Source organism: Balaenoptera borealis (genome assembly GCF_965194805.1).
Source record: "Balaenoptera borealis genome assembly, chromosome: 20".
Taxonomy (NCBI): Eukaryota; Metazoa; Chordata; class Mammalia; order Artiodactyla; family Balaenopteridae; genus Balaenoptera; species Balaenoptera borealis.
The window spans coordinates 12,650,550-12,678,242 of NC_138879.1; the positions used below are offsets into that span (position 1 = coordinate 12,650,550).

General features: G+C 51.5%; 1 protein-coding gene across 10 annotated transcripts in view; it reads right to left on the reverse strand.

Annotated features, from left to right (window-relative positions):
• The window catches only part of CCDC57 (coiled-coil domain containing 57), a 113,925-nt gene extending 94,138 nt beyond the window's left edge, over window positions 1-19,787 (reverse strand). For 5 of the 10 annotated variants that reach the window (XM_082374187.1, XM_082374183.1, XM_082374188.1 and 2 more), the window contains exons 1-3: window positions 19,525-19,782; window positions 6,620-7,034; window positions 5,319-5,427 (exon numbers count right to left, since the gene is read on the reverse strand). In XM_082374187.1, the coding sequence (XP_082230313.1) occupies window positions 5,319-5,427; window positions 6,620-7,034; window positions 19,525-19,570 (570 nt within the window). In that variant the 5' untranslated portion in view covers window positions 19,571-19,782. The other 5 variants (XM_082374185.1, XM_082374186.1, XM_082374179.1 and 2 more) reach the window with 3 other exon arrangements.
• Between the last annotated feature and the right edge of the window lie 7,906 nt (window positions 19,788-27,693).

Genomic DNA, 27,693 nt, shown 5'->3' on the forward strand with positions numbered 1-27,693 from the left:
AGTGAGAGGCCCACGCACCGCGATAAAGAGTGGCCCCCGCTTGCCGCAACTAGAGAAAGCCCTCGCACAGAAACGAAGACCCAACACAGCCAAAAATAAATAAATAAATTAAAAAAAAAAAAAAAAAAGAGTGGCCCCCACTTGCCGCAACTGGAGAAAGTCCTCGCACAGAAGCTAAGACCCAACACAGCCATAAATAAATAAATTAATTAATTAATTAAATTAAAAAAAAAAAAAGTTACTCACAGCCATAGTACACATTGCAGAAATTGCACTCCTGGTCATGTAGCCTGTGTCCATTCAAAGACGGCCAAGAATGCTCACAGCAGCCTCATTCGAAATGGCCCCAAACTGGAAACGACCCAAGTGTCCAAAATGTGCGTTGACAGAGAACGGAAAGAGACTGGCACCTCCACACAACACAGCACTGGCACCGGGAAGGAACAAGCTGCCAGCTACATGACAACTATACGCCTCAGACACGTCATGCTGAGAGAGAAGTCAGACAAAAAGGGGCACAGTGCGCGGCTCCATTCTCACAGGACTCTCCGAAAGACAGATCTCACCGCAAGCGGCAGGAAGCAGGCCAGTGGGGCCGGTGCCAGGGGTGCTGCTCCCTGACTGCAAAGAAGCACGTGGAACTTTGGGTGGCAGGAAAGTTCTGTCTTGGCTGTTACTCAAGTACCTGTGTTAAACCTTATTGAACTGCACGCTTAACACGGGTGCATGGACTGTAGGAAATTACAGCTCAATTAAGTTGAATCTTCGCAGAGCCGACTGAGGGCGCTGCTTCCCTAATGTCAGATCTGCGCTGCAGACACCAGGGCCCACACAGCCGCCTTCCTTCTCCCCATGGGTAGTTCAATTTCTGTAAAGAAAACTGTGCTGAGCTTCTGCCTGGGGAAGGAGCTCCTGGCTGCTGGGCACTCCATCTGCACGTGAGGGGCGTGGTTTGCGGCCCCAGATACAGACATCCACCTGCACGTGCATGGCCCCTGGTGTCCCAAGGCCTAACCTCTCTGAGTCTGTAGGCCCACTGGCTGCGTTTCCCACAGGCCCGCTCCCCAGCTGCTGCCCCCGCCCTCCCGGAAAGGCGCAGGCTCACTCATCCGTGTGCTGAGGCCCTTCTCCTGCTCCCGTCACTGCTGTGGGTTCTCACTGTCTTTAGTCCTTTATCATCTTGTTTACAGTGGTGACAGGAGAGCAGACACTCGTGGCTGATGTGCCCTATGGACGCGAGGTCTGGATACAGATGCAGACATCACACACTGAGGGACAGAGTCAAACTGAAATGCACGTGCTGGAAAGCACAGCGCATGGAGAGCCCAGCACGCTAGCAGGATTCCAGGTTTCTGACCAAGTAATGAGGCCCCTGCTTTTGAAGAGACTTGGACAGACTCAGCTACCTGAAGGAAAGAGTCGCGGAAGGCTGAACCCAGCCTGAGCGCGCCGGCAAGAATGGGCTCGTCTGCCTCCGCCCTGCAATAAACTCCACAGCAGCCTCCCTCCCCTCCTCGGAAGGTGGGGGGCCTCAGAGACACCATGCAGAAGTACAACTGAAAACATACTTTTTTTATCCCTTGAGAAGCAAGACGAAGTATAAGGGGTCACATGAGTAACCCTTGTTGGGATCAGAATATGAAAATCATTGAGATTCACTCCTAACGCTACAAAATACTGAAGCACTTGGTTTCTGCTCAAAGTTCTGCAGTCTGTGGCCTCCAGGGGGCAGGAAGCCCTTGCACAGGCAGAGCCTGGCCCAGACCAGCGGGCAAGCATTTAGTGTCCTTGGTGAGGAAACAAGAAACCCACCACCCCTGCAACGCGCTGCTGTGTCCAAGTCCACTCCCCATCCCCACTTCACCCCAGAGACACGCAGCTCAGGCCCGCCTCCCGACCACCCTCTTCTCTTGCTCCTGGGGGCCCCTCTCCTGCTAGTCCCCCACCCATGCCCCTGCCCTGTGCCGATGTCCCCGGCTCAGCCTGGATGGCTCCTCTGCCTACAGTCACCCTTTGGGGATGCCCCAGGTTCCCAGCTCTGTACCCTGTGGCCCACCCCCTCCATCCTGACCTCCCGGTTTGTCCAACTGGGAGCGCAGGAGCCACTTCCTATGCAGCCCAACCAAGCGCCCTTCCCATCCTCCCTGCGCAGTTCCCCCATCTCCAAACAGGGCAAGTCGTCCCGCCAGGCGCTTAGCCCCAAACCAGATGTGTCCTTGGCGCCTGCCTCTCATCCCATCTGATCTGTCAGTGTGTGCACTGGCTTTGCTGTCTAGGTGTATCCAGAACCTGCCAGTGGCTCAAGCCCCCCACCTCTCACCTGGGGCTGTGGCAGCCTCCTCGTGTTTCCCTGCCTCCCCAGTCCCATAGGCTGTCCTCAACCCAACAACAGAGGATCTTTTAAAAACTCAACTTGGCTCACAAGCCCCCAAGAGTTTCTCACCTCACTTGGAGCAAAGGCCATCCTCACGAGGGCCTGGGAGGCCTACACTGCCACTATCTCAGCCCTCTTGAACTTGAACTCTGATGCCAACTGAAGACGGGCTCACAAGTCCTCTTCTCAGGGTGCCCTTCCTGACCTGCCTATTAAAAGATCAGCCCCATCCACCCTGCCTCCCTGTGTCATGCAGGTGATGTCCCTAGGATGCTACAGCCAGAGCCTGTAATGTTCGGATGTCCACTGTGCCCCCACAAGGGCCAGCTCACTCCCAGGGCAGGTGGGGCCCCTGCTCAGCCCTAACCCCAGGGTCCGGGATGTTGTCTGGCAAAATCTATTTGTTAAATGAATGAATAAATCAATAAATCATTGCTTCTCCTCCAGTGGCTTCTAATCCTGTGACTGCTAACCAACAGTGAAAAACCTTAAGTCCACAGTCTACAGCTTGCAGAACTAATAAACATTAAACAAACTCAACTCCCGTCATCTTATACTTCTTTTTTGAAAATAAAAATCACTATTACCATTGAATCAATTCTACCTTTGACAAGTCAATAATGAACACAAAGGTCTTCAGAAAAAGGAGACGGGAAACCAGCCCAAAGGAAGCCCACAAAGCTGATGAGCACATAAGGCCCTTTCTTCAGTCACAGAGAGTCGGGCGTGGGCAGCAGAGCCCTGAGGCTGGCGTGAGCCACAGCTGTCCCTGAACCACACTAGGCAGCAAAGGCTGCCCAAGTTCCTGGCAGCAGCTCTGGACGGAGCCCAGAGCTGGAGAGTCCAGACGTCAAGTTTCCTTCCTTCCAGAGACAGGGCTGGTATAAAAACTCCCATCTGGAGGTGCCCTCCTTGTGGACAAGGGGGCTCAAAGCCTGAACAAGCCTGAGTCGCAGCAAGGGCTCTGAATGTGGACAGGCTGGGAAGCCACCCACAGACCCAGCCCAGTGACCACAACTCCCACCAGGGCACTACTGCCTCCAAGTGCCACTGACTGTTCTGCTAACTGGGACAGTCCCACTGCTGCCCAGAGCCCTTCCGAAACTCCTTCTTTGGAAGGGACTCCAATGCCACTTGAGGAAACCTCATGACTTAGATGAGTCACACCTGGTCTTGATCACGCAGCTCAGGCCCCAATGACCTTGGACTGTTTCCAAAAGTCAAACCCGCCCATAATGGAAAAAGTTCTTTGGTCCCTGGGGACTCCAAAAGAAAGTCCTCTGCAGGAAATTTCAAATGTTCTAAGCGATGATGGCATCATGGACAGTAAAATTCAAGCTTCCAAGAGGGGAAGGAAAGGGCAGGGCCCCCTCCTCCACCAGCCATGGTTGGTAGATGCGGCCGTGCCTGAAAGCTCGGTCAAAAGGACAGTTGTGTCCATGGGCGCCTTCCATCCTGATGGGTACAGCACATCAGGATGCCGTCCTATCTCAGGGCACTGACGCTATGCTGTGGGACAGAGGGCCCAGCAGTCAGGCCTCAGTCCGCCAGCTGACAAGTCTGTCCTCCTTGAGAACCGCTGACCCCAGGGCCCAAAAAGGAGCCAGCACAGGCAGGCACACCATTCACATCTGCCCAGTGGCACATCCATTGGGGAGTCTAGGGGCCAAGTTCAGAGCTCAATGGCTCAGTCAGCATCACTCCAAGGAGGGCAGAAGTGAGGACACATAGGTTGACTTCTAGATCCACCTCCTCTCCAATATCACAGACACAAGTCTAAAAATAAGGCGTGGGCTTCCTTGGTGGCGCAGTGGTTAAGAATCCGCCTGCCAATGCAGGGGACACGGGTTCGAGCCCTGGTCCGGGAAGATCCCACATGCCGTGGAGCAACTAAGCCCGTGCGCCACAACTACTGAGCCTGCGCTCTAGAGCCCACGAGCCACAACTACTGAGCCTGCACGCCTAGAGCTCGTGCTCTGCAACAAGAGAAGCCACTGCAATGAGAAGCCTGTGCACCACAATGAAGAGTAGCCCCTGCTCGCCGCAACTAGAGAAAGCCTGCACGCAGCAACAAAGACCCAATGCAGCCAAAAATAAATAAATAAAATAAATAAATTTATAAAAATAAGGTGTGAGTTGTTATCCTGTGGCAGGATGACAGTACCTAAGAGTTCTTGCACTGGAAGTGTCTTGGACTCAAATTACGGCTCCGCCACTTACTGAGGGGGATCTTGGGCAGGTTACTTAATGTTTCCCCTATCTGGAAAATGTAGAACAAAATTGTGTCTCTGTTGTGTTGAGCAGATAAATTCACACACACGCACAAGGAGCTCCATGAGGCAGTTTCCATAAACACCAGTCACTGCTTTGATGACACAAGCTTGGCACATCCTGGGAGGAGACCAAGGGTACCCATGTCCTTGCATACACACAGCCCTGCCAGACATGGACTTCGGCCATAAGTGTGAAGGATATCCTTCACCGAAACCCCAACATAGCTGAGTCTCTCAGACATGTAGGCTGAGTTTCAATGACACCAAGGAGAAATTTTGGTGACAGGTTTAAGTGTCACCTGTCAGTTGATACATCTATATTTAAACTTATTTACTGCTTTGTTGAAAGAAGTACAATTATCACAACTTGAGCTCCCAGCTCTTTTCTACAGTAAATAACTCAAACTTTAACTTCATAACACTTTTTTCTAAAATAAATAAAGGAGGAAATGTTTATTCTATTTCCAAGGAAAGAGAACCCTGGGGGAGTTACTACAGAGGAAGATTTAGACACCCCATCACATTTCCCCACAGATCACCATAAAGTGGAAATCTGTGATCCCAGGATACCATATGGCTAACAAAATGGTCTTCTCCACCTGGTACAATTTTGGTTTCAGAGAGGGCGGGCAGGGCGGGCACCTGAGGAGGAACTGGACCCCACGCCCTACCTGCCGCTGCAGGGCAAGTTCGCTGTCCAGCTCCTCCAGCCTCCTTTCCAGCTTCCACTTCAGGTTCCCATACTGCTCCCGCTGCTGGTCCAGCTCACCGTTCCTGTCACTGTGTGAAAAATGCCGTGTTAAGAAAAGTAACACTGAATAGTCTCCAAACTACACATTTGCAGGGTCACCTCTGCAAACATGAGGTGACAGGTGATGCTTCACTTTTGCGGGGGTGGCTTTGCCAGGACCCAGGGGACCTACACGCTGCACCTGGACAGGTGACTGCCTGCAGAAGAGTACGTGACGTGGGATCCAGGCTCTCACGACACAATTCCCAAAGTGCCTAAGATACAATCAAAAGTCACCGGTCATACCAAGAACCAGGAAAATCTCTACCTGAATGAGAAAACACAATCCACAGATGTTAACACCAAGATGACGCAGATGCTGAAATGATCTAACAAGGATTTTAAAGCAGCCGTCATAAAAATGCTTCAACAAGCAATTTTGCACAGTTTTAGGACAAATGGAAATCAGAAACTCTCAGCAAAGAAAAAGTAACAAAGAATCAAATGGAAATTTGAGAACTGAGAAGTACAATAACCAAAACAAAGGACACCCTGGTTGGGCTCAAAGGCGGAATGAACATGTTAGAGAAGAGAACCAGTGAAAAACAAAAGTTACCTGACCTGTTAATAGAAAGAAACAGACTGAAAAAAATGAGCAGAGCCTCAGAGACCTGTGGGGTAACAAAAGATGTAACACTCACATGTCATCACTGCAGTCCCAGAATGGAAGGAAAAAGAGGGCGGGGCCAAAAATGTACTTGAAGAAATAACGGTTGAAAATGTCCCCAATTTGGTGAAAAAGAACGGGCAGAAGACCCGAGGAGACACTTCACAAAACAGTGTACAGCACTTCAGGGCTGCAGCAGAGCGCGCAGCTGAGGCCTGTCCTTCCTTCTCACCGTGAGCGGAGCCCACAAGCCTGACGGCAGCTTCAGGGTCTCAGTCGACTTGCCTCAAGTCAGCTCACTTAGTTTTGGATTTAATATATATTTCACACCATTAAAATAATCATAAGCTCAAATATGTTTTATTATAATGATATAGATTTGTAAATCATGGGGAAAAATTCCAAATAGTTGAACCAGTGTCCACTAATTTCAGCCGCACTGGGACCCAGAAAAAGACATCCAGGTGTGGCCCCGCCTGCCTTCCCTTGACAAACACCGGACAGGTGGGCGCTGGGCAGCGCTGTGGGGCGGGAGGCGTGTGGAGGGTCGGGGAGTGGGGTCCGCTGGCCCTCACCTGTGGACCCGCTCCAGCTCCAGGCGGTGTTCCTGCAGCCTCTGCTGGGACCGCTGCTGCAGATCTTCCACCCGCCGGGCCTCACCGGCCAGCGCCTGCCTCAGCTTGGCCACCTCGATCTTGAGCTCGCTCACCTCGGCCTGCCTGGCCTCCTCCAGCCCACGGGCCTGGGCAAACGCAGCATCGTAGCGCTCCAGCTCCCGGTCCCGCTCCTCCAGCACCTGCAGGTTGTAGACGAAATCCTCCCGCAGGCGTCGCAGCTTCCCCTGCGCCTCCTCCAGCTGGCGCTGAGCGTCCTGCAGGGCTGCCTCCTGCATCTGGGAGTGCTGGGCCTGCAGTGCTCGCCACTCCTCCTCCTTGCGAGCCAGCAGGGCATTCAGGGCCTGCTCTGTGGGCGGGGGCAGCATGTCGGCAGCTGCAGCAAAGAGGAGGCGGGCAACGGGTTCACCGTTAGGGACCCTGTCTTCCACAACACACACCTCAGATCCCCAACTAAGTGATCGCTGTCACCAAAGCAGGAGGATGCTCTGGCCAGTTACTGGCTTTCTGGTCACACCCTGAGTTCTGGAGAGCCAAAGGCAGCTCCCCTAGGGTCCAGCAGGGCAGGGGCATACTAGGCCCAGACCCCCAAGGCTCTTTCTACCCTATCCTCACCCTACAGCAGAGGGAACAGACAGTAAGTGCAGGATCACCGAGGTAAGAGAGGAAGGAAAGACAGGGAGTGTTGTTTGCTCACCTACAAAAGCTAGGTTCTTTAAAATAGTTTCATAAAGTGCTCTCTCCATTTTGCAAATAAAAAAATGAGGCCGCTCAGTAGCTGAGCTGTGCCTGGCCGCAGGTGGCCCCTGAGCCAATGCCCCTTCCCACCCCCATGCTCTACTCCCGGAGCTGGAATGCAGGCTCCTCTGTTCTTGTGTTTCCAGTCCATCGTGCACTGATACTTTTGTAAAACACAAAAAAGTGCTAGAAAACAAATGAAAATTTAAAAAACGAAGATATATAACACGCAACTCCGATTTTTTAATTATTCGATTCAACAGCATAAAACTACTTTGTCAAATTGCCAACAAGTGTCTGAAGACCTCTTGCCTCCCGTGTCCACAGAGGATGGCCCACAAGGGGCAGGGCTGGTGAGGGTTGCTCCCCACCGGGGCACCTCCACCACTGTCCTGGTCCCATCAGCTGGCAGAGATGGGGTGGATTCTCATGTGCAAAACCGCTGGTGGGGGCGGGGGAGGGGATCTCCTGGGCTTGACTTATGCAATGGGTCCGAGGCCATGGGTCAGGCCCCGCCAGCTACACAACAGGCCCAGAAAGCATAAAGGCTGGCACAGGTGCCACTGGCATCTTCTGGGGCAGAGGGTGGCATGTGAATGATGCCTGGCTCTGAGAGTGCTTTTCCAGGAAGGCCAGGTGGGGTCTGAGGCAGGCATCCAGCAGTGACTTTTGTGTATCATTGTCCCTAAAGAGTCTGAAATGTCTGATTCATTTTAAGTGGGTCTTTTTTAAGATGAAAAAGACAAACTGTCCCAGGCCATCTCAACCCACAGGGTCAATACACATTCATAGAAACCCTCTTGGACAGAGGAACAAGATTTCAGGGGCCTGTGAAGACACCCTGTAGGTGTGGAGGTTCCAGGCAGCCCATCCCAAGGGGCACCATCAGCATCAATACTGGTCCCCCTTGGTCAATGTAAAGCAAATATCCACAAACTAACTCAGAAACAGGAACAGGAGAACCTGAGGGTCTTTTTTTGTTTTTATTTTTAACATTACATTTACAGCAAACACTCTCTAAACCAGAAAGAGCACAACTTTTTTAGAGACGTGAAGTTCATTTCACTCCTGAAATTACTGATAACAAAAACCAACAACAGGGGGACTTCCCTGGTGGTCTAGTGGTTAAGAATCCGCCTAGCAATGCAGGGGACACCAGTTCAATCTCTGGTCAGGGAACTAAGATCCCACATGCTGCCGGGCAACTAGCCCACATGCTACAACCAGAGAGCCTGCGTGACGCAACTACAGAGCCTGCGCACTCTGGAGCCCACGAACCACAACAAAGAGCCCCTGTGCCGCAACGAAAGATCTTGCGCACCGCAACTAAGACCTAACACAGCCAATAAATAAATAAATAAATAAATATTAAAAGAAAAACAAACAAAGTTCTACAATGAAACCTTACTTTCTAAAACCCAGTGGAGGTAAGAAATGAACAAATTTTTCATTTTACACAACGTTTTGATGGCATCAGGTTTACTGTGATTGAACTCTTCGTAGGACCTCAATTCAAACATCTGCAGAGTTGCTGCCACAAGCACTGCTGTCCTCAGACAGCCCAAGTCTTGCTTAGCTTATGAGTTGTGGACTCTTTGCCCTGTGAAAGGTGATCACTAATAATAGAACACATAAAACTCTAGAGAAAAGCAACAAAAAACCAAAAAACAAACACACACACACACCCCACCAAAAAATTATCTATGTAATCAAAATTATTACTATTAACATCTTGGAAACAAAATGAAAAAAAAAGTAAAGTAGAAATCGTCAAAGTGGTCTAGGTTAGTATTTAGAGACTCCCAAAATATTCTGTCAGGACTAAAGAAACAATAAGGGTGCATTTTCTGGAAGAAGATGCGTGTTATGTGCTGGGCTACCCCAGTAGATAGTGGGAACATGAAACAAGCTTTTTAGACATTTGTTTCTCACAGCTCAGCAGAACAGTGCTCAGAACACAGAAAGTAAAATAAGAAACACACGATGAGGGACTTCTCTGGTGGCGCAGTGGTTAAGAATCTGCCTGCCAATGCAGGGGACATGGGTTCGATCTCTGGTCCGGGAAGATCTCACATGCCGCGGAGCAACTAAGCCCGTGAGCTTAGTGTGCCACAACTACTGAGCCTGTGTGCCACAACTACTGAAGCCCGCGTGCCTAAAGCCTGTGCTCCGCAACACGAAAAGCCACTGCAGTGAGAAGCCCGTGCACTGCAATGAAGAGTAGCCCTCACTCGCCGCAATTAAAAAAGCCCACGTGCAGCAACGAAGAAAGCCTGCGTGCAGCAACGAAGACCCAACGCAACCAAAAATAAATAAATAAATAAAATTGATTTTAAAAAAAAGAAACACACGATGAACGTTAGGAATGGGCAATAAAGGCCAGGTAATTATTAAGTATTGAGCAATGCATCTGACTAAGGGCTTGCTGGAAGGTAAAGCACAAAGGAAAACAGGATTCATCACAGGATTTGCGTCTTTCATAAGGAAAAAGTAAGGCAATTTCCCAGGTGAAGCCATCGGCATTTAGATCTAAATGAATTCCTTACGTAGTTTTTCCTATAAGGGAAACAAATTGTGCAGGACAGGGCCTGGCAAGCTTTCTCCCTTTACCGGCCAGTCGGTAAATATTTAGGGCTTGGTGGGTCATCGGGTCTCTACTGAAGCCCCTCAACTCTGCGTGAAAGCAGCCACAGAGGACAGAAAAAGTATAGGCTGAGTCTCTCCCACAGGCCTGCTGTGCCGACCCCCAGAAACTTGTGCAGGGGACGCTTTTATTAGCACCTGTGTGACAAATACTATCATTTCTTAAGGCTGGTCCTCGCAGCCCCTAATCCTCAGGGGTCCGAGATGATCTCAATCTGGACAAACATCCGTCCACAACTCCCCGGTGTCCACTGGGGGTGCAGGCCAGCCTCATGGAGGGGAGGAGGCACATGCACTTCCAGCCCAGCCCATCTCGGGGTGACTGCACCAGAGATGAGGAGCAGAGGGAGAGGGCACAGACACGAGAGGCTGAGAGAGCAGGAGGAGACCGCAGGGCCTTGTGGTGTTGTGATACAGTAACATACACTGGTCTTCATCCATGGTTTCTGGCACAAGACTCCTAAAACCCTTATTTCCTGAGTGACAGAAGCTACAGGGGCATCTTTAGTTAGTTTTTGTTCCTCGTTCCTGAAATAACTCCAGGTGAAAGGATGTCTCCCATTATTCATAACAAACCTCTTTCAACCACACCTGAGTCTATGTTAATGAGGTGATTTTGGAAAGCCCCTAGATAACCAATGGTTGGGGGCTGGTTGCCAGGGGAACCAGAGGGTTGGAACTTGCAACTCCACCTCCCAACTTGCAGGGAATGGAGAGGAGCTGGAGGCTGAATCAATCACCAGTGGCTAATGGTTTAATCAATCAGGTTTAAAAATACTGCCGGGTGGGCCTCTAACCCACAATCTGGACAGGATTGGCAAACAATCTAGGCATGTTGCAGCAAAAACAGAAATGAAGTTTTCCCTCTCCTGAGAACAACAAAAATAAAGGGAACAGTGAACAGGCTAGAGAAGAAACATAACCTGGCCTAAAAGAGTTAATCACTCCTAGTTTTAACTGTTACTAATCTGTAGTGTCTGTAACTAGGTTTGTACTTCACAAAGCTAACCTATCACTCTTTAACACTATGTGAATGACATCCTGCACTCCCTAGTAGCATTTGCATTTCAGAAAGAAGGTTGCAGGCCGTTAACCAAGAGACAAACGGACCCAACAACCCAATTACCAGGCTGCCTGACGCCAGCTGTGACTGTTTTGAAATAATGCAGGAAGAAGAATGCAAGACCTTCACTACTTTTGATCCTTATCATATAGGCTGGACTGCAAGCCCCACATGTAAAATCTTCTCTGATTCCCCGAGGAGCAAGGGCACAGTTCTTGAGGCGCTAGCATGCTGTGTCTCTCCTTTGCCTGGCTGAGAAATAAAAGCCTATTTCTTTTCCTCCAAATCTCTGTCTCCGTATTTCTATTCCGCATCGGTGCGCAGGGAGCCAAGGTTTTTGCCAACAGGCACAGGTGTGTTTCTTTAAGGAGGTTACTCACCCAAAAGACATCTTCTGAACACAAAAACTCAAAACCCAAAACCTGTCTCTTTGCTGCAAAATGAAACTAAGCACTGAAGGTCAGCAACACCTCCCTGGGGAAATCCAGGGGACGGTCCCTGGAACAAACAGACCAGGCAGCTGCTCACTCATCCACAGGCTTTCAGTACTGGCAAGGGGCCGACGAGGCACAGGCAAAAAGTCCCTCTGGACTTACCTTGTGGCTGGCAACCAGGTTCACTTTGCCCCCCACACAACAAGCCTCACTTAGACACCGAGGTTGCAGCAAAGAGGGCGTTTATTTGCAAGATAATCAAGCGAAGAAAATGGATCTCAAATCCACCTCCCCAGAGGCAAGGGGCTCGGGGTATTTATGGGATCAGGAATAAAGAAGCAGGGCGGTCAGAGGCAAGGTCATGAGGAAAGGTGATTGAAAAAAGGTTTGGTAATCGGTCTGCACAGGTATAACTAGGCTACAGGCCTCTGCACGTTTTGAGGGTGGAGTTTTCGACCCTCCAGTGTTAAAAGGTCACCAAGCGGACACTCCTACATGCCCAGTTGGAGGGTTGGTGGTCCTATCCAGTCTTAACTGGCTCAGCTTGAACTAGACGCAGCTGACTCCAAGTTCCTGGAAAACAACTCGGGCAAACATCTTATTGTTTAGGCTACGTGCTGCTCGGAGGACATGCAAGTCTTAAAACTACCTTGATTAGTGAAGGCAGGTGAATTGGTTTGACTAATTATTATGCACGGTTTCAAAAGCATCCATAAAAATCCCTGAACCAGCAGGTTTGGAGAGCTTCTGGGCTGGCGAAGGCGTGGAGATGTGGAGGGCAGTGTGCTGGGCAAGCGAGCATGGGAGCTCCCGGCCCCTCCCACCCACCTTACCCTGTGTCTTCCATCTGTCAGCTCTGAGTTGTATCCGCTTATAATAAACTGGTGATCTAGTAAGTAAAGCGCTTCCCAGAGTTCTGTGAGCTACTCTAGCACATTACTGAACCTGAGGAGAAGGGTCATGGGAACCCTGATTTACAGTAGTCGGGCAGAAGCATAGGTGACAGACAACCTGGACTTGCAACTGGCATCCAGAAGTGGGGCATCTTGTGGGATCAGCACTAACCCCAGGCAGTTAGTGTGGGAACTGAGTTAAATGTAGGACACCCACTCGGCGTCCACTGAGAACCTGAGAATGCTTGCTGGAAGAAGCGCCCCCTGACATGTGGACATCGGACAGGAAGCAAGCGTTCTGAGTGTGAGGGCAGGGAGGGAGGACGAACTCGGAAGCAGGGTCCTAATCAGAAGGGACGGCCGGACTCCACAAGTGTCCTGATAGAGCTGTCCTAACCAGGGACAGCGGGGTGACCTCCCCGCAGGGCTCTGGGGCAGAGCAGAGCTCTGCCGGGGCAGACCTTGGGCACAGCCCCGGTCTCCACCACCTCTCCTGCAAGGCAGTCGCACCCTGCCTCGCCCAGCGCCCATAGGCCCAGTGCGGCCATGTCAGCCTCTCCTTAGCTGCATCCATCCAGGGCCTGCTTGCCATCTCGAGTTAACAGGGTGCTGACAGAAACCCTGAGCCCACCACCCTCAATTCTGCACGCCCCCGCCCCCGCCCCTGTTGCCCTCAGCTCGCCAATGGCACCCCTCTCCACACAGCTGCCCAAGCTGAACACCTGGAACTAGCCTGGATTTCCTGCTGTCTCTCATCCCCCCACCACACCTCAGCCACCATCATCCCTCACCTGGAGTCTCACTGACTCCAGACCCTGAACTGGCCCCTCTGTTCCATACTTGCCCTTTGAGAGCCACCAAAAGAATCTTAAAAAAAAAAAAAAGCCTAACTGCCCCCTACCCAGCAGGGCTTCCCATTCCTCGGTCCACTTACAACACCTGGATCGCTACATTCAGGGCTGGGATGTGCCGAATGGTTCCCCCTCCCACCCCGTCAGTCAATCTCAATCCAGCTGCCCCTCTGCCTGGAATGCTCCTCCCAACCCACATACAGCCTCCTTCGTGTCACTGAGACCAACTCAAGGATCACTGCAGGAAATCCCCCCTAAACTTCGACTAAAGCTGGTGCAATGCCATAGCCCTATCCAAATTCTCTGCGTGGCACTTATCAGGAGCGGGTGGATTATTACTTATGTTATCATTCTTCCCTACACGTTCCACATGGTATCCCATACTTGGAACTCCAGCACACAGGAGGTGCTCAAAAGTATGTACTAAATAACTAAATGGTAAAAACTATCACATGACAACACATAAACATGGGGCTCTGGGGCTACAGCAGAGGAACTGGGGAGGCAGGTATCTTTGTTCCTCCAGGGCCATTCCAAATCACTCCTCCTCCTCCTCCAAAGGCTCGGCTTCCTTAAAGTACCCACAACCCTGTGTGCTAGGTGGTCTCAGAGCCCAGGTGGCTCTACCACAGAGGATGGCCCTGCATCTGTGAGGTGCCTGGCCCACCTCTGCTACCCCGTCCATGGTTTCCCCCACTCCAAAATACCCAAGCACCCCACACTCTGATGGCCAGCCCTCTCCCTTCAGATTCGGTCACTCTAGATCAACAATAACTTGATCTTTAAGTGTGTTATTGGATGTATCAATGAACTACAGGAAAACTAAGGACATTCACTTTAAAAAGTTTTGAATTCAGTAAAAACTGGAGTTACTGGCTTCCAATTCAGTCAGTTGCCAAGTATTTTCCCCAGGTAGACCGCCTAGGGGATTCCCCAGGTATGTCCTGAGGTCACCACACTCTGTTCTGTACCTCAATCCCTGGCACCTTGAAGGAGATAACAAATGTTTGTTACTACTCCATTTAGGATGTATATCATTGTAGCCAGAAAAAAAATGATACTAAGTAATGTACAATTCTCATAGACATAGCAAACTTTCTTAAATTTATTCATTTATTCATTTAACAAGTATTTATTTAGCATTTACTACATGTCAGGTGCTGTTTCACCTGCTGGAGACATAGGGGCCAGGTCCCCACACCAACGGGTTGTCATCCTTGCTGGGACAAGACAGAGATGCACGGAAACAAAGGGGCAGAGGAGGTAACATCCCACATCACTAGCGTGGCCGGAGACGCAGGGCTGCTCGGGTCAGAGGTCAGGGAGGCCCTGCCCAGAGGGAAAGGCAGGAAGGGGCTCTGCTCAGCCTTCAGGAGGCTTACACATCCTGTTCAGTCCGTGGCCCCTGCCCTGGCTGCAAGCTTCCCAGGACCACTGGGAAACCAGGGTTCCAGCAGGTCAGCCTGGCCACCAAGCTCAAGAAAAGCCCGGAGTGGAATAACAAGGCGACTCGGTGACCTCCACAGTTGGGCGTTCACCCACACTAACTGACGTCTAATGGCTGGTCCCCCAAACCCCAACATATGCACAAAGCCAGCTGACTACAGTGGGGCTGCGTGAGTGCGAGCTGGTGCATGGCCTAGTGAGTTCTGGGGTCTGGCATAGTCTTGTGAACAGAAATCGGCGTACACACAGACCACCCGCATGCCTGTGCACACTCACAGGCAAAGAATCAGAATTTAAGCAAATACACAACTTTAAATGATGCCGATGCTACTGTGATCTTTGATGAAATGCCTATGAGTCATCACTGCGGTTCTTTGCAGAGAGAGCACACGGAGGTCTGTGAGGTCAACGGGCCTCCCTCCTCTGAGGACCGTCCGTAGGCTCGCCTCTTAAATGCATCGGTCACACAGCCACCCATGGAAATTACTCTTCTAGTACAGAAATCTGACCACATGATACTGTGCCCATGGCACGTGGCCTTTTCAAAAGAAAGTTCAACCTGTTTGGCACAGTATATGAAGACCCCTAGGATGGGGCCTGGCCCATCTTGCCCACCACAGCTCCCTCTGGACCTCCAGCTGGTCCCCAGAGAGAAACGAGCTTCTGCGGTGTACGCTCCGCTGGACCTCGGCATGCCCTGTGCTCGTGCTCCTTTCCCTCCCACCCCCTCACAGACAGCCTGCCCTGCATCCGTCACAAATCCCAAAAGCCCCAAGGCTGAGATTAATCGGCTTTTATTAAAGGTCACAGACTCAAAATCTGGACCCAATCTGTCTGTCAGCCAGCAGGCACCCCCAGCAAGCACCCAGTTTTCAGGAGGGACCACACAAAACTTCTGGGGCAACTGGAGAAATCTCCGGGAAGGGCAGGGGGAGCGCACTGTCAACTCGTCTTGGCCCACGGCATTCACAGTCTTCTAAGAGAACCAGTGGGGTCAGCAGGGGATGGACCAGGACCGTGCTAGGTCATCTCATCACTCTGATGTTCTCATCTGTAAAATGCTGACCTTTCTAAACTTTTTTATTTTTTATTTTTTTTTTAATCTAAGGGGGATATTTACCTTAGATTAAAAAAGTTAGTTAGTTAGTTAGTTCTGAAAGGCACTTGGAAATTCTGGGTCTTAGGAAGATGGAAGTTACTCCTCATGAAAGCCATGGTTTCCCAAACATGGAAAATTTGCAGGCTGCAAACAGACACAAGCAGCAGAGGCCCTATCTGAAGACCACATCAGTCATGAGTGAGTTCGAATGCACCCCTGGTGTCAAGACGCCACCACAGATTATACAGTGGGGTGTGGAAGAGCTCGGGCACTCACTTACTCTCTCACCCAAAACCCAGCAGTGGTCTGCAGCAGTTGACCCTGACCATGCAGGCCCAGCCTTGTCAGATCAAACGGAGCATTGAGAAAGAGGCTCAGAAACTGGCGCGTCCAGGCAGTGAGAGACTCTGAGGTGTCTCTTCACAGATTATGACAGGACCAGGGCTGCAAGGAGGATCTATAGCCAAGCATCTCCTAACAGCCAACATCATACTTAAAAGAGTTTGGGGCAAAGGATGAGGCCTAAGAAACCATATATGAAAAGGAGATCCATGGAAGAGAAAGAGCTTTCCAAGCCAAGTGGGCTCTGCAGAGGGGCTTGCCCCGCCCTGGCAGGGCCCCACCTCTCCAGCAAGCTGGCTGCAGTGACTACGAGCTGGATATACAGGAAGGAGCCTGGGAGGATGACTTCATCCTTGCCAATCTCACCCCTTGCCAAGATGACCAAATCAGAGTGGAACCCACAGGCTACCCAACTGCAGATATGACAGTAGAACTAAGCACACTTTTGTTTGTCTGACCAAAAACTTGGAGCAATTGTTTTAGAATAAACACTTGACAAGTACTTTACTGAAAAAACACCTCAGTAAAACATAAGCAGTTGCAAACTCTAAAATGTACAAAAAAGGACCATTTGTAAAGGCTACAAGTCAGTGCCTAGACGCTCACAAACAAGCCATTTAGGCACAATGGCTGGTCAAAGAGACACCTAAAGCAGAGGTTTCTTTTTATCCCCTTCCTCTGAAGGACTATGGCTCCAGATACATTTGGCTTTCCACTCAACCATCATTCCTAATGCAGAAAACCCAAATCTACTTCGGTAAGGCATGTTGTCTTACTGGTGCTCTGTAAATATATTCAATAAGCTGAATTTATAAAACATTTTTGGGGGACTTCAAATAAAGTCCAGAGGTGGCTCATCTCTGCACTCAGGACAGGGGACTCAGTGCACCCTCTAGAATCCCAGCATGAACTAAACTCGGTACAGACAATTTTTAAGGGGATCAAGGGGATGAAAATTAGGGGCCTATGACCCAAGCCTTTTCTCCTGTCCTTCACTGACTGCCAAACAGTACCCATGATCATTTGTAAAACCTGAGAGAGATGAGCAGCAGATAGATCTTAATTCAATCACTGGTACTTGCTTGGGGTGAGGGATACTGCTACAGTGAGGGGAACAGAGTGCTTTTTTATTTGAATTTACAGCTGCCAAATTCCCTTGCCTCTCCCCCCAAAAAAGCAAATAAATGATAAAATAGAAGTTTGAAGAGTCTTGTAGTTAAGAGCTGACACTGTGCTCACTTTCAGAACCACATAAATGTTTCACATATCAAAACTTAAAATCAATAAGGACTTGGGAATTCCTTGGCGGTCCAGTGGTTAGGACTCCGTGCTTTCACTGCCAAGGACCTGGGTTCAAGCCCTGGTCGGGGAACTAAGATTCCACAAGCTGTGCACTGCAGCACAAAAAAAAAAAAAAAGAAAAAAAAATCAATAAGGACTCAAAGTGAAATATAATCAGAAACAAATGAACATCATTTTATTACAAATTAATAACATAAACACACTAAGACAACTTTGTAAACAGCATTTTAATTATATATTCTAAGGAAAAAAACAAAAACAACCACATGCAAATATTATACTTTAGTAGGTTTGTTTTTCACAGAAATATGGATTGGCAATACTGAAATTACTTTATATGTGGTCTAGGATTGAGCAAAAAGGTAAAGGTACTGAGGACAATAGGAGCCAGAGTTAGAAGAAAAGGAATGTAGAATGAACCCTGTGGTGATGGATTGGAATTGGAAGTATCAATATAAACTCAGTTTTTAATATGTACAGATATATGGATACAGAAATAGATACAGATGTATATAGTGTACACAAATATGTTTCCCAGCTCACCCTTTGAGAAAGCCAAAAAGCAATGACACTCCAGTAGCAATGAGCATACCTCCCCCAGATCTTGGTTTCTAAAAAAAACATCTAAACTAAAAGGAACCAACACTCCTTAGAGAAATGACTGACTCCAGGCTAGGTCAAGGAAAGCACAAAATGAGTCCAGAATATCTTGTGGTGTCAGAAAATAAGTGTGTGCTCAAAATGTTGAGGACAGGCTAAAAGGACAGAGGCCAACTTGAATGGGCCAAATCTGGACAACAGTGCAACAAAATAAATGATAGTAATGGATTATAACCTATGAAACAAAAATAAAATTAAAATGCCTATACCAAGATAAATAACTGAACAAATTAAAATATGGAAAGTTCTTCCTTACAGTACAATTCCAACTTATAAAAGCAGAAATAATGGAAATGGAAAAATTACCATGTGGCAAATGCAACACTTATAATTGTTTCAGAAAATGCTCACTTCTGGATGCTAAAATTACTCGTTGGCAGTATGGTTATAAACAAGATATTTACTATTTAGAAAAGGAAAAATGGTAACTTGATGAGGGAAACACCTTGTAGACATCACCTAAAACACACGACCGAAGTTAGCATCAGCAGTTATGGGACAAATCAGCATCAGATGACTCCTGATAAGATGCAGAGAAAAACACAATTTCACTGGTAAGGTTTTTCTTAATAAAAATGCGTAACTTAAAAGTAATCATAAAGGAACATCAGATAAACCCAAACTGAGGGGCATTCTACAAAATAACTGACTCATAAAAGTCAAGGAAAGTCAGAGGAAGTGCTCCAGATTAACGAATAAGAAGACAAAGAAAACACGGATGGTGCTGGATTGGATCTTGTAAAAGAGTAAAGTCATTCGTGGGATAATTGCTGAGTGAATAAATCCTATACATTAGATCATGGTTTTGTATTAGTGTTAGTTTCCTCAGTTTGCGAAAATGAACTATGGTAACATAAAAGGTTAGCATTTGGGGGAATCCCGGCAAAAGGTACAGAGGCGATCTTTGTACTCCTTTTGCAACTCTTTTGTAAGTCTCAAATAATTAAAAAAAAAAAAAAAAAAAATCACTCTGGGCCAGGCTGCCCGGGTTTGAACCCGTCCTCACTGGCTGTGGAACCCGGGTAAACTCATCTCTGCAGCGCCCACCTCTTCAGGTTCCTGGAGGGGTCGAATAAACACTAGAGCACTCGAAACAAAGCGTGCCGGCAGCGAACACCCCCGGCCCTCCCACCCCGCTGGCGGCACGGGCGCTGCAGCGAACAGCCCCACAGGGAACAGCCCCGGGTCGGTGTACGGGGTTCCGCGGGCCCGGCGGGGTTGAACGGCGGGCCCCGCGCGAGTGCACTGCGTCTGGTAGGACTTGAACGTCTCGGGTCTTTCCAAGGAAAGCGACGACGCCCGTGAAAAGCGAGCCGAGAAGCCGCAGCCTCCCGCGCTGCGAGCCCCTGAGGCCCCTCGGCGGCCCCCCGCGCCGCCCCCGCGTCCGCGCCTCACCCAGAACGCCTGCTACGAGCAGCCTCCGGTCCCGCCGCGTTGCCATGGTGACCCGAGTCCGTCTGCCACTATCCGGGCGCGCTCGGTGCACTTCTCGGGTCCCGCCGGCTAGAAACGCGAGCCCCGACGCCAGGTTCCGGATTCCTCCCGCCCCGCCCGCGCGCAGGTGCAGCCGAGGGAGGAAGGCCTAGGACTATCAGTGGGTTGCGGGTGGACGGGAGGCGGCCGAGGCTTCCCGGCGCGACAGCCCCCCCACTCGTCCAGCTGGGCTCCGCGATCCCGCCCGTCTCGCAGCCCCGAAGCTGTTGGCGGCTCCGACGGGTCGGGATGTGGGACTGCACGGAGCGGGGGCGGTACTGTACCTGAGAGGGGAGGGGCCCGGGCTGCACAGAGGCAGTGATGGGCACAGAGGCGGGGGGACATAGTTTTTGGTCCAGCCTCGCCTCTCCATCTGTGTTTTCTCCACCCTGATGGCTTTCTGGCTGCCCAGAGCCAGTCGCCAAGCTGTTCCTGCCAGTGCTGGACAAAAGTCCCAACCCTCTGTTTTAGGAGGCAGCTCTTGGAGGGAGGTCCAGAGGTTATTAAATATCAGGCAGATCAATAATTCAAGCCTCATGGAAAATGAAAGATGTGATCCTATCAGTGCACAGAAACCACGTGAAAATAGTCCTGCCTGCCTGGAGGAGCCACAGAGGGTCCCCATGACCTTTAACCTACATCCCATAGGCCCTGGGCAGCCTCACTGCCTCCAGACCAGGGTAACCTGCTTGACAGTCCAGCTTCAAATCCCAATTCCGCTCCTCTTGTTACAACTTTCTGAGACTCTGTTTGCTTCTCCATACACTAGGGATAACACCCTCCATTTCTCATAGATTTGAGGATCAGAAACAACATGGGAACTACATGGGTGCTAGTTCAGCCCCAGTGAAGGGCCTCTGGGGTGTATCTATGTAAACCCAAAGGGCCAAGAGGATACACCTCTTTGAATAAAGACAAATCCTAACAATAAATATGAGCTCTGCACCTCACCATCTATGCCCTGAAACCTGACCCACCCCACCATAACCGTATCCCTGCAATCACCCCAACAGTAACCCTAACCCCAGCCCTGAGCCTGACCCCAACACTAAACCTAACCCCAACCCTCACCCTGACCCTAACCCCTAACCCTGTGACAACACCAACACTAATCCTAACCCCTAATCCTGACCCACCCAACCGTAACCCTATCCCTGCAATAACCCCAGCCCTGACCCTGACCCTAGCACTAACCCTAAGGGTGGCCCAGGAGCAGCATGGCCTTGATTCCTGTGGCAGGGCCAGCTTCTACCACTTCAATCGCCCAACATCCCAGAACTTCTGATTCCCTCACCTGAGCCCCAGTTAAGGCCTCTGGGGTGCTGGGCCCAGAGAGGTATGGTACTCACCTGCCCCTGCACATCACACAGCCCACAAAATGATGGAGGCCGGCAGTGGGCCCTGCTGAGAGCTCAGGGCCTCACCACCCCAAGAGGGGCCTTGTCACTCCTGGCGGGCCCCACAGGCCCTCTAAGGTCTGCAAACTTGTCCACTTGGGCTCTGGAGCTTGGCCCCTTATCTGTGCCCCACGTCCGGGAGCCCAGTAGATGCCCATGGAGGGGAGGAGGGACATGTTGACTACTCTCCACCCAGCTCTCTGCCTGGTCTCCACACAGGTCAGGCCAGACCCCACATTCTCCCAGTCTGTCTCCCCCAACCTGCCCACCATCCTGTCTAGACCCCCTCCTCCACCCAGAATGCCCTCTGCGCACACTGCAAGGCAGGTGACCCTTCGGCCAGCCTACTGCATCCCCACTGTTGCCAATGCTGACTGACCGTGTGTCTGTCCTGGGGCCACTATAACAATGACCACAAACTGGGGGCTTGAGACAGCAGTTCTGGAGGCCACAAGCCGAAATCAAGGTGTCTGCAGGGCTTTGCTCCCTCCAAAAGCCCTGGATAGACTCCTGACCCACCTTTTCCAGCTTCAGGTGACTACTGGTGCTAGTCCTTGGTGCCCCTCAGCCCACTGATGCATCACTCCACTCTCTGCCTCCGTCGTCACGTGGCCTTCCTCCTGTGTCTGTCTTCACATGTGTTCTTTTCTAAGGACACCAGTCCTATTGGGTTAGACCCACCCTTCTCCCATGTGACTTCATCTTAACTAATTACATCTATAAAGACCCTATTTCCAAGGAAGGTCGCATCCTAAGGTACTGGGACCAGAACACGTCTTTTTGGGGCCACCATTCAACCTGCTACAGACTGCTTTCCCTGGGCTGATATCTGCCCAGGGCCAGCTCCCCACAGGCCACCCTGTGGTCACCCCTCACAGATGTGGTTACAGAACAGTGGAGGTTAAGGGACCCTGCCCAGCCCCTTCGTGACTAGCATAGCCAGGGTCAAACTGCCCCCTCACGCCAAGCATACAGCTGGAGCTTGTGAGGGTACAATGCTTGTGGGATAATAACAACATTGCAGGGACACTAAAGGGCCAGCAAAGGGCTAGTGCTGGACCTTCCTGAGAAGCCAGTGGGCTCTGAGGGGGCCCTGCTTCCCGGCCTGTCATGTGGGGTGGCCCCTATATCACATGAAGCCCTCAAAGCCACACTTCGGGTGATTCTAGAACTCTCTCCACTTTACAGATGGGGAAACTGAGGCCAGGGGGCTCAGGAGTGGGCCAAGTCTGCCGGCCTGGGCGTGGTCAGCTGTCCTGCTCCCACTGGCGCCCCCAGCACCTAAGCTTAGAGCAGATGTCAACACTGGGTGGCAAGCTGGCTCGTTGTGGGGTGGTATAAACCAGGACGGCCACGCATCAAAGGCTGGGCTTGGGCTGTGGCTCCCAGATCCCAGAATACAGCCTGACCTTGGTGATCATCAAGTGACCCCTGTGTGGGCAGCCTGGCCTGGCAGCTGGATGCCCTCCCAGGACAGTGCCCCCCAGGGGAGTACCAGGGGCTGCCCAACGAGGCCCCCATTCTGACTGCCCATGACTCCAGGTCCTTCCTTCAATTTTTAGCCGTGGGGCTCATAGAGCTGGGAGCTGACCTCACTGTGGGAGCCCTGCTGCAGGCCTCTCATGGGGTCCCAAAAGCACAGGGATCTGGGTGGGGCCAGCTTAGGCACCAACCTGCATGGCCTTGAGCAAGTCACTTCCCCCTCGGATTAGGAAGGTGCCTGTGTTAGGCTGCAATGACCTAGCCACTTGCTCACAGGCCCCAGGGCAGGAAAGGCCAGGCTGCCACCTGCTGCCTGGGCCTCTGTGTGCCCCTCTGGACCACCAGAAGCAGGTGGGCAAATTCCCTGGTGGGGTCCTGAGGAAACAGGGACCAGCTGGGAGGCTTCAGTGGGAGAGATGTCCTTCACCGCCCCCCCGCTACCAGTATGTGCCAGGCCATGGACAGCCAGCTGGATGGTCCCTGCCCCCGCCGAACAAGGGGTGCCCTGTGAACCGGGCGGCAAGCTGGGGCAGGGGAGGGCGTCCTCATGGGGCCACAACCAGGAAGGGACTTTGGTGGGAAGTACAGCGCTCCTGGAAGGGACAAGAGAACCAGGGGGCCCAACATAGCCATTTCCTAGAGGTTGAGGCCTGGAGGCAGAGGCAGGGCTATGGACATGGGCGGGACAGAGAGCGGTGTTCCCTGTGAGGCCATGGTCAAAAGGACAAGCTGCCCGACAAGTGGGCACCAAGAGGGGGTGCACCTCGCCAGGTCAACCGACCCCCACAGCCGTCTTGCCCGGAGGGCTGATGTCCACCTCACTTTGCTGCCCACTGCGGCCTCTGAGGGGATTCGGTGGGGCTGAGGGATTCCAGTAACTGAATTCCCAGAGACCGTGAGGTCCACCCTCTGGAGTGAAAGTGAGGAAACCAAGGTGAGGGAAGACGGGGGCTCGAGTGGCCAAGCAGAGCAGGGACAGGACCCACCCTCATGCCTCCCTGGAAACCACCCGTGAGCTGGCGCTTGAGGGGCAAGGGACTGGCTTCGTTCCACCCTCTCCTGAGTGCCCCCAGACATTCCGCCGAGCTGTGCTGAGTCACCCGGAAGAGGAGGACTGCGGTCGGCACAGGAAGGCTGGGCAAGGCCTCGCCCTCCCGGCGGCTGCAGGGACGCTTAGAGCTTGGCACGCAGCCCAGCCCACTCTCTCGGCCCCCTTGGTGGCTCCCAGGCCTGGTTCCTTGCCAAGGCCTGGCTGTGTCCTCCAGCCGTCCATTCTGGCCTGGTGAAGGCCAAGGGCAGGGTCAGGCTGAGACTTCCATCCTCCACCTCAGGAAAACTTTCCTGGGCATCTGTGTGCCAGGTTGGGTCATGACCTCTGTCTCCTGGGGCTGAGATGCTCCAAGTTGAGATTAGGGGTATTAGTGGGAAGCTGTAAATCCGGGTATCATCTGGGAGGGGGCAGCCCAGGTGAGCCGAGTTTGAGCCCTAGAGAGCAAAATCAAGTAACGAGGCGGGCCCACACCCAGCTCAACCCCCCAGAAGGTATGCAGATCCCCGGTGAGTGTAAGGTCGGGAGAGGCAGCCAAAGCAAGGTCAGGTGCAGAGTGCGTGGCTAGGGCTAAGTTACCTGGGCCACCAGGCAGCCCACCTGAGCAGGTGAGACCTGAATGGTAGCCAAGGAAGAGAGATAGAAGCCTGGGCCAGGGGTGGTTTGGGAGTCTGCCTCTGGCCGCTGTGTGGGAAGTGGGCTGCAGGGGTGGAGAGGAGGCTGGATGGTGTGTGAAGGTGCCCTTTCCCGAATGTCCTCACTCACCTGCATTCCTGGAGTTCCTACTCTGTTCCAGGCACCAGGGTGGGCAAAGGCTCTCCCAGGCTTGGGGGTCCACGGCCTAGGGCATGAGGAATTGCAGGACTTGCTCAGGCCTGGATGTGGGAGTGAGGGAAAGAGAGGACCCCAGAGGAAGGCCCCCGGTGCAGGGGGCGGCAGCAGGGAGTTCCAACTGGCCCAGGGAATTGAGGGTCCTCAGGGAGTCTGGGCTGCAGGGGTGCCTTGGGGTCACCAACACAAGGATTGTCTTGAGGGCCCTGAGAGGGGAGAGGCTACCGCCCCAGATGGACAGAGAGAGAAGAGGGGGCCTGGAGGCTTGTGGTCTGAGAAACGGCCACTGCACTTGGGGGTTGGGGACCTGGACAGGGAGTGTGGACAGTGGGCGTTTGCCAGATGCCCCCTGGGCAAGGTACCTAACTGAGCGGGAGTCTGTGCAGTGTTGGGCTCAGCCAGCCTCCTCAGCAGCCTCGACCTGTGAAGGGGCACCTCGCCTCACCTGGAGAGCAGGTGAGGTTGCAGGTACAGCCCGGCCGCCCTCAGGCTGTGCACAGGCCATGGGAGCAGCCACTGCCAGCAGAGGTTGTGTGGTCGCCAGCTCTGCTCCAGGCCCCCGTCTGAGGAGGCTGTGCCAGACCCGACAGCAGGGAGGCTCCCACCGCCAGCCCCCAGTGGTCTTCTGGCCACCAGTCCTTCCCTGGCTGGCCACTCCACTGCTCTCAGCGACACCTCACTCAGGCCACAGGTGGGGGCAAACGGCGACAGGCAAGGCAGAGGGGGGCACAGGGAGGTAACGTCCCACAGCAGCAGCCCCCAAGCCTGCGGGACCTAGAGGGCGAACAGGCCTGCGGGCAGCAGACAGAGGAGCCGTATGTTGGGCGCCTGGACTGTGTGGCCTCCAGGAGGAGGGGAGGGAGGAACGGGTAGTAGGGACCACAGGGAGCAAGGCTGGAAGGGCTGCCTGTGGGGTCTGGAGGGCACAGCTGTGGGAGGACCCAGGGAGAGGAGGGGGTGTGGACACAAGGAGCAAAGAGGGAGTTGGGGGGCTCTAGCCAGTGGAAAGCACAAAGTGACAATTCCAACCCTGACCCAATCCCACCCCCAGGACCTAGATTGGCTCCAAGGAGGGGCAGAGGGAGACCTGACCCTCCTCCTGCCCCCAGCCCACAGCTCAGGATGGGGCAGAGATGGCAGATCCCCAAGTGGCCGCCTGTGGGACCAAGGGCAGGTGGAATGAAGCAAATGGGAGGAAAAGTTGGGGGGACTGGATCCAAAGGGCTTGGGGCAGCAGGTGGGGGCAGGGAAAGTCCAAACCCTAGGGGCCATGCCCTATCCAGCCTCCAGGCTGAAAGGTTGAGCTGAGAGGGGAGGAGCTGATCACTAGCCTGATCCCAGAGAGAGATGGGTCTCTCTGAAGGCCTGACCCGACCTGGCCTGGCTTCCCCAGGCCAGGTCAGCCCCGCAGAGCCAGTGGCCTTTGCTGCAGCCAAGGCTCCAGACACCTCATGCCCTTTATGTCAGGGTGGGCTGCTCCTCCCCCAGCACCCAGGTGAGCCTGCCTCCTACTCCATGCCCATCACTAAGGCCTCTGGCTTGAGGCTGGTGATCTGCCCACTGACGTGTGAGTGCTGGAGGGGGCAAGAGTCTAGGGCAGGGCTTTGCTGCCCCAGGAGTAGGAAGGAGAGACCAGGGCAGCCTCTAGACCCAAAGGGTGGCCCATGCCGAGCAATGCCTACTTCAATTTAAACACAGGAGCAGGCTTATATTTTACCTATTTTTGTAATTATGAAAGTAATAGATCAACAAGTGGTGCTGGGACAACTGGATCTTCACGTGCAGAAGAATGAAGTCGGATCCCCGCCTCACACCATACACAAAAATCCACTCAAAACTCAACAGCCTACACGTAAGAGCTAAAACCATAAAATTCTTGGAAGAAAACATAGGGGTACATCTTCATGGCAATGGATTATTAGATATGACACCAAAAACACAGCAACCAAAGAAACAAATATAAAACTTTTCTGTATCAAAGGACAATGTAAGAGTGAAAAGACAACCCGGGAAATAGGAGAAGCATATATCTGATTAGGCTCCAGAACACATAAAGAACTCTTAAAACTCAACCAAGGGACTTCCCTGGTGGTCCAGTGGCTAAGACTCCAAGCTCCCAATGCAGGGGGCCAGGGTTTGATCCCTGGTCAGGGAACTAGGTCCCACATGCCACAACTAAGAGCCCGCATGCCGCAGCTAAGACCCTGCACAGCTAAAAACAAACAAACAAACAAAAAAAACTCAACCAAAAAAAGAGAATCCACTTTAAAAAAATGGTACAGGACTTGAACAGATATTTCTCTAAAGAAGATATACAAATGGCTAATAAACTCATGAAAAGATGCTCGTTGTCATTAGTCATAAGGGAAATACAAATCAAAATGACAGTATGATACCACTTCTATAAGATATCACTTCACACCTATGAGGATGACTTTGATTTTTAAAAAACAGAAACTAACAAGTGTTGGCAAGGATGTGGATAAACAGGAACTCTTATACGTTGCTGGTGGGAATGTAAAATGGTGCAGGTGGAAAACAGAAAACAGTGTGGCAGTTCCTTAAATAGTTAAACATACAATTATCATGATCCAGCAATTCCACTCCTTGGTATATGACCTAGAGAAATGAAAACTATGTCCACAGAGAGACCTTATAGGAATGTTCATAGCGGCATTACTCACAATCTCTAAGAGGTAAAAATGACCCCAATGTCCATTGACAGATCAATGGACAACCAAATGTGGGATATTATTCAGTCATAAAAGGGAATGAAGTTATAAAGACAACAACATGGATGGACCTTGAAAACATGGTGCTGTGTGAAAGCAGCCAGACACAAAGGCCACATACCATGTGATGCTTTTTATGACATATACCCGGAGCAGGCAAATTCACAGAGACACAATGCAGGTTAGCAGTTCCCAGAGGATGGGGGAGGAAGAAATGGGGAATGATGACTTAATGAGTACAGGGTGGTATTTTTATGGGGTTTTATGGGGTGATGAAAAAGTTTTGAAACTAGAGAGAGCTGGCGTTTGCACAATATTATGAATAAAGTAAATGCCACTGAGTTGTACACTTTACATATCCGTTGCATGTTATGTGAATATCACCTCAATTGAAAAAAAAAAAGTCAACTAATAGATATTCCCTGCAGGAAAACTGGGAAATTCTAGAAAAGTGTAAAGGAGAAATTGAATGTAGCCTTACCTGATCCCGCTTGGGGCGTGTACCTCTCCCGAGGCATGTGTGTATTTCTAAGAGCAATCACGTGACCTACTTTGATTCGACTTTGCACACTGCTTTCCACCTCAGAGTCTGTCGGAAACC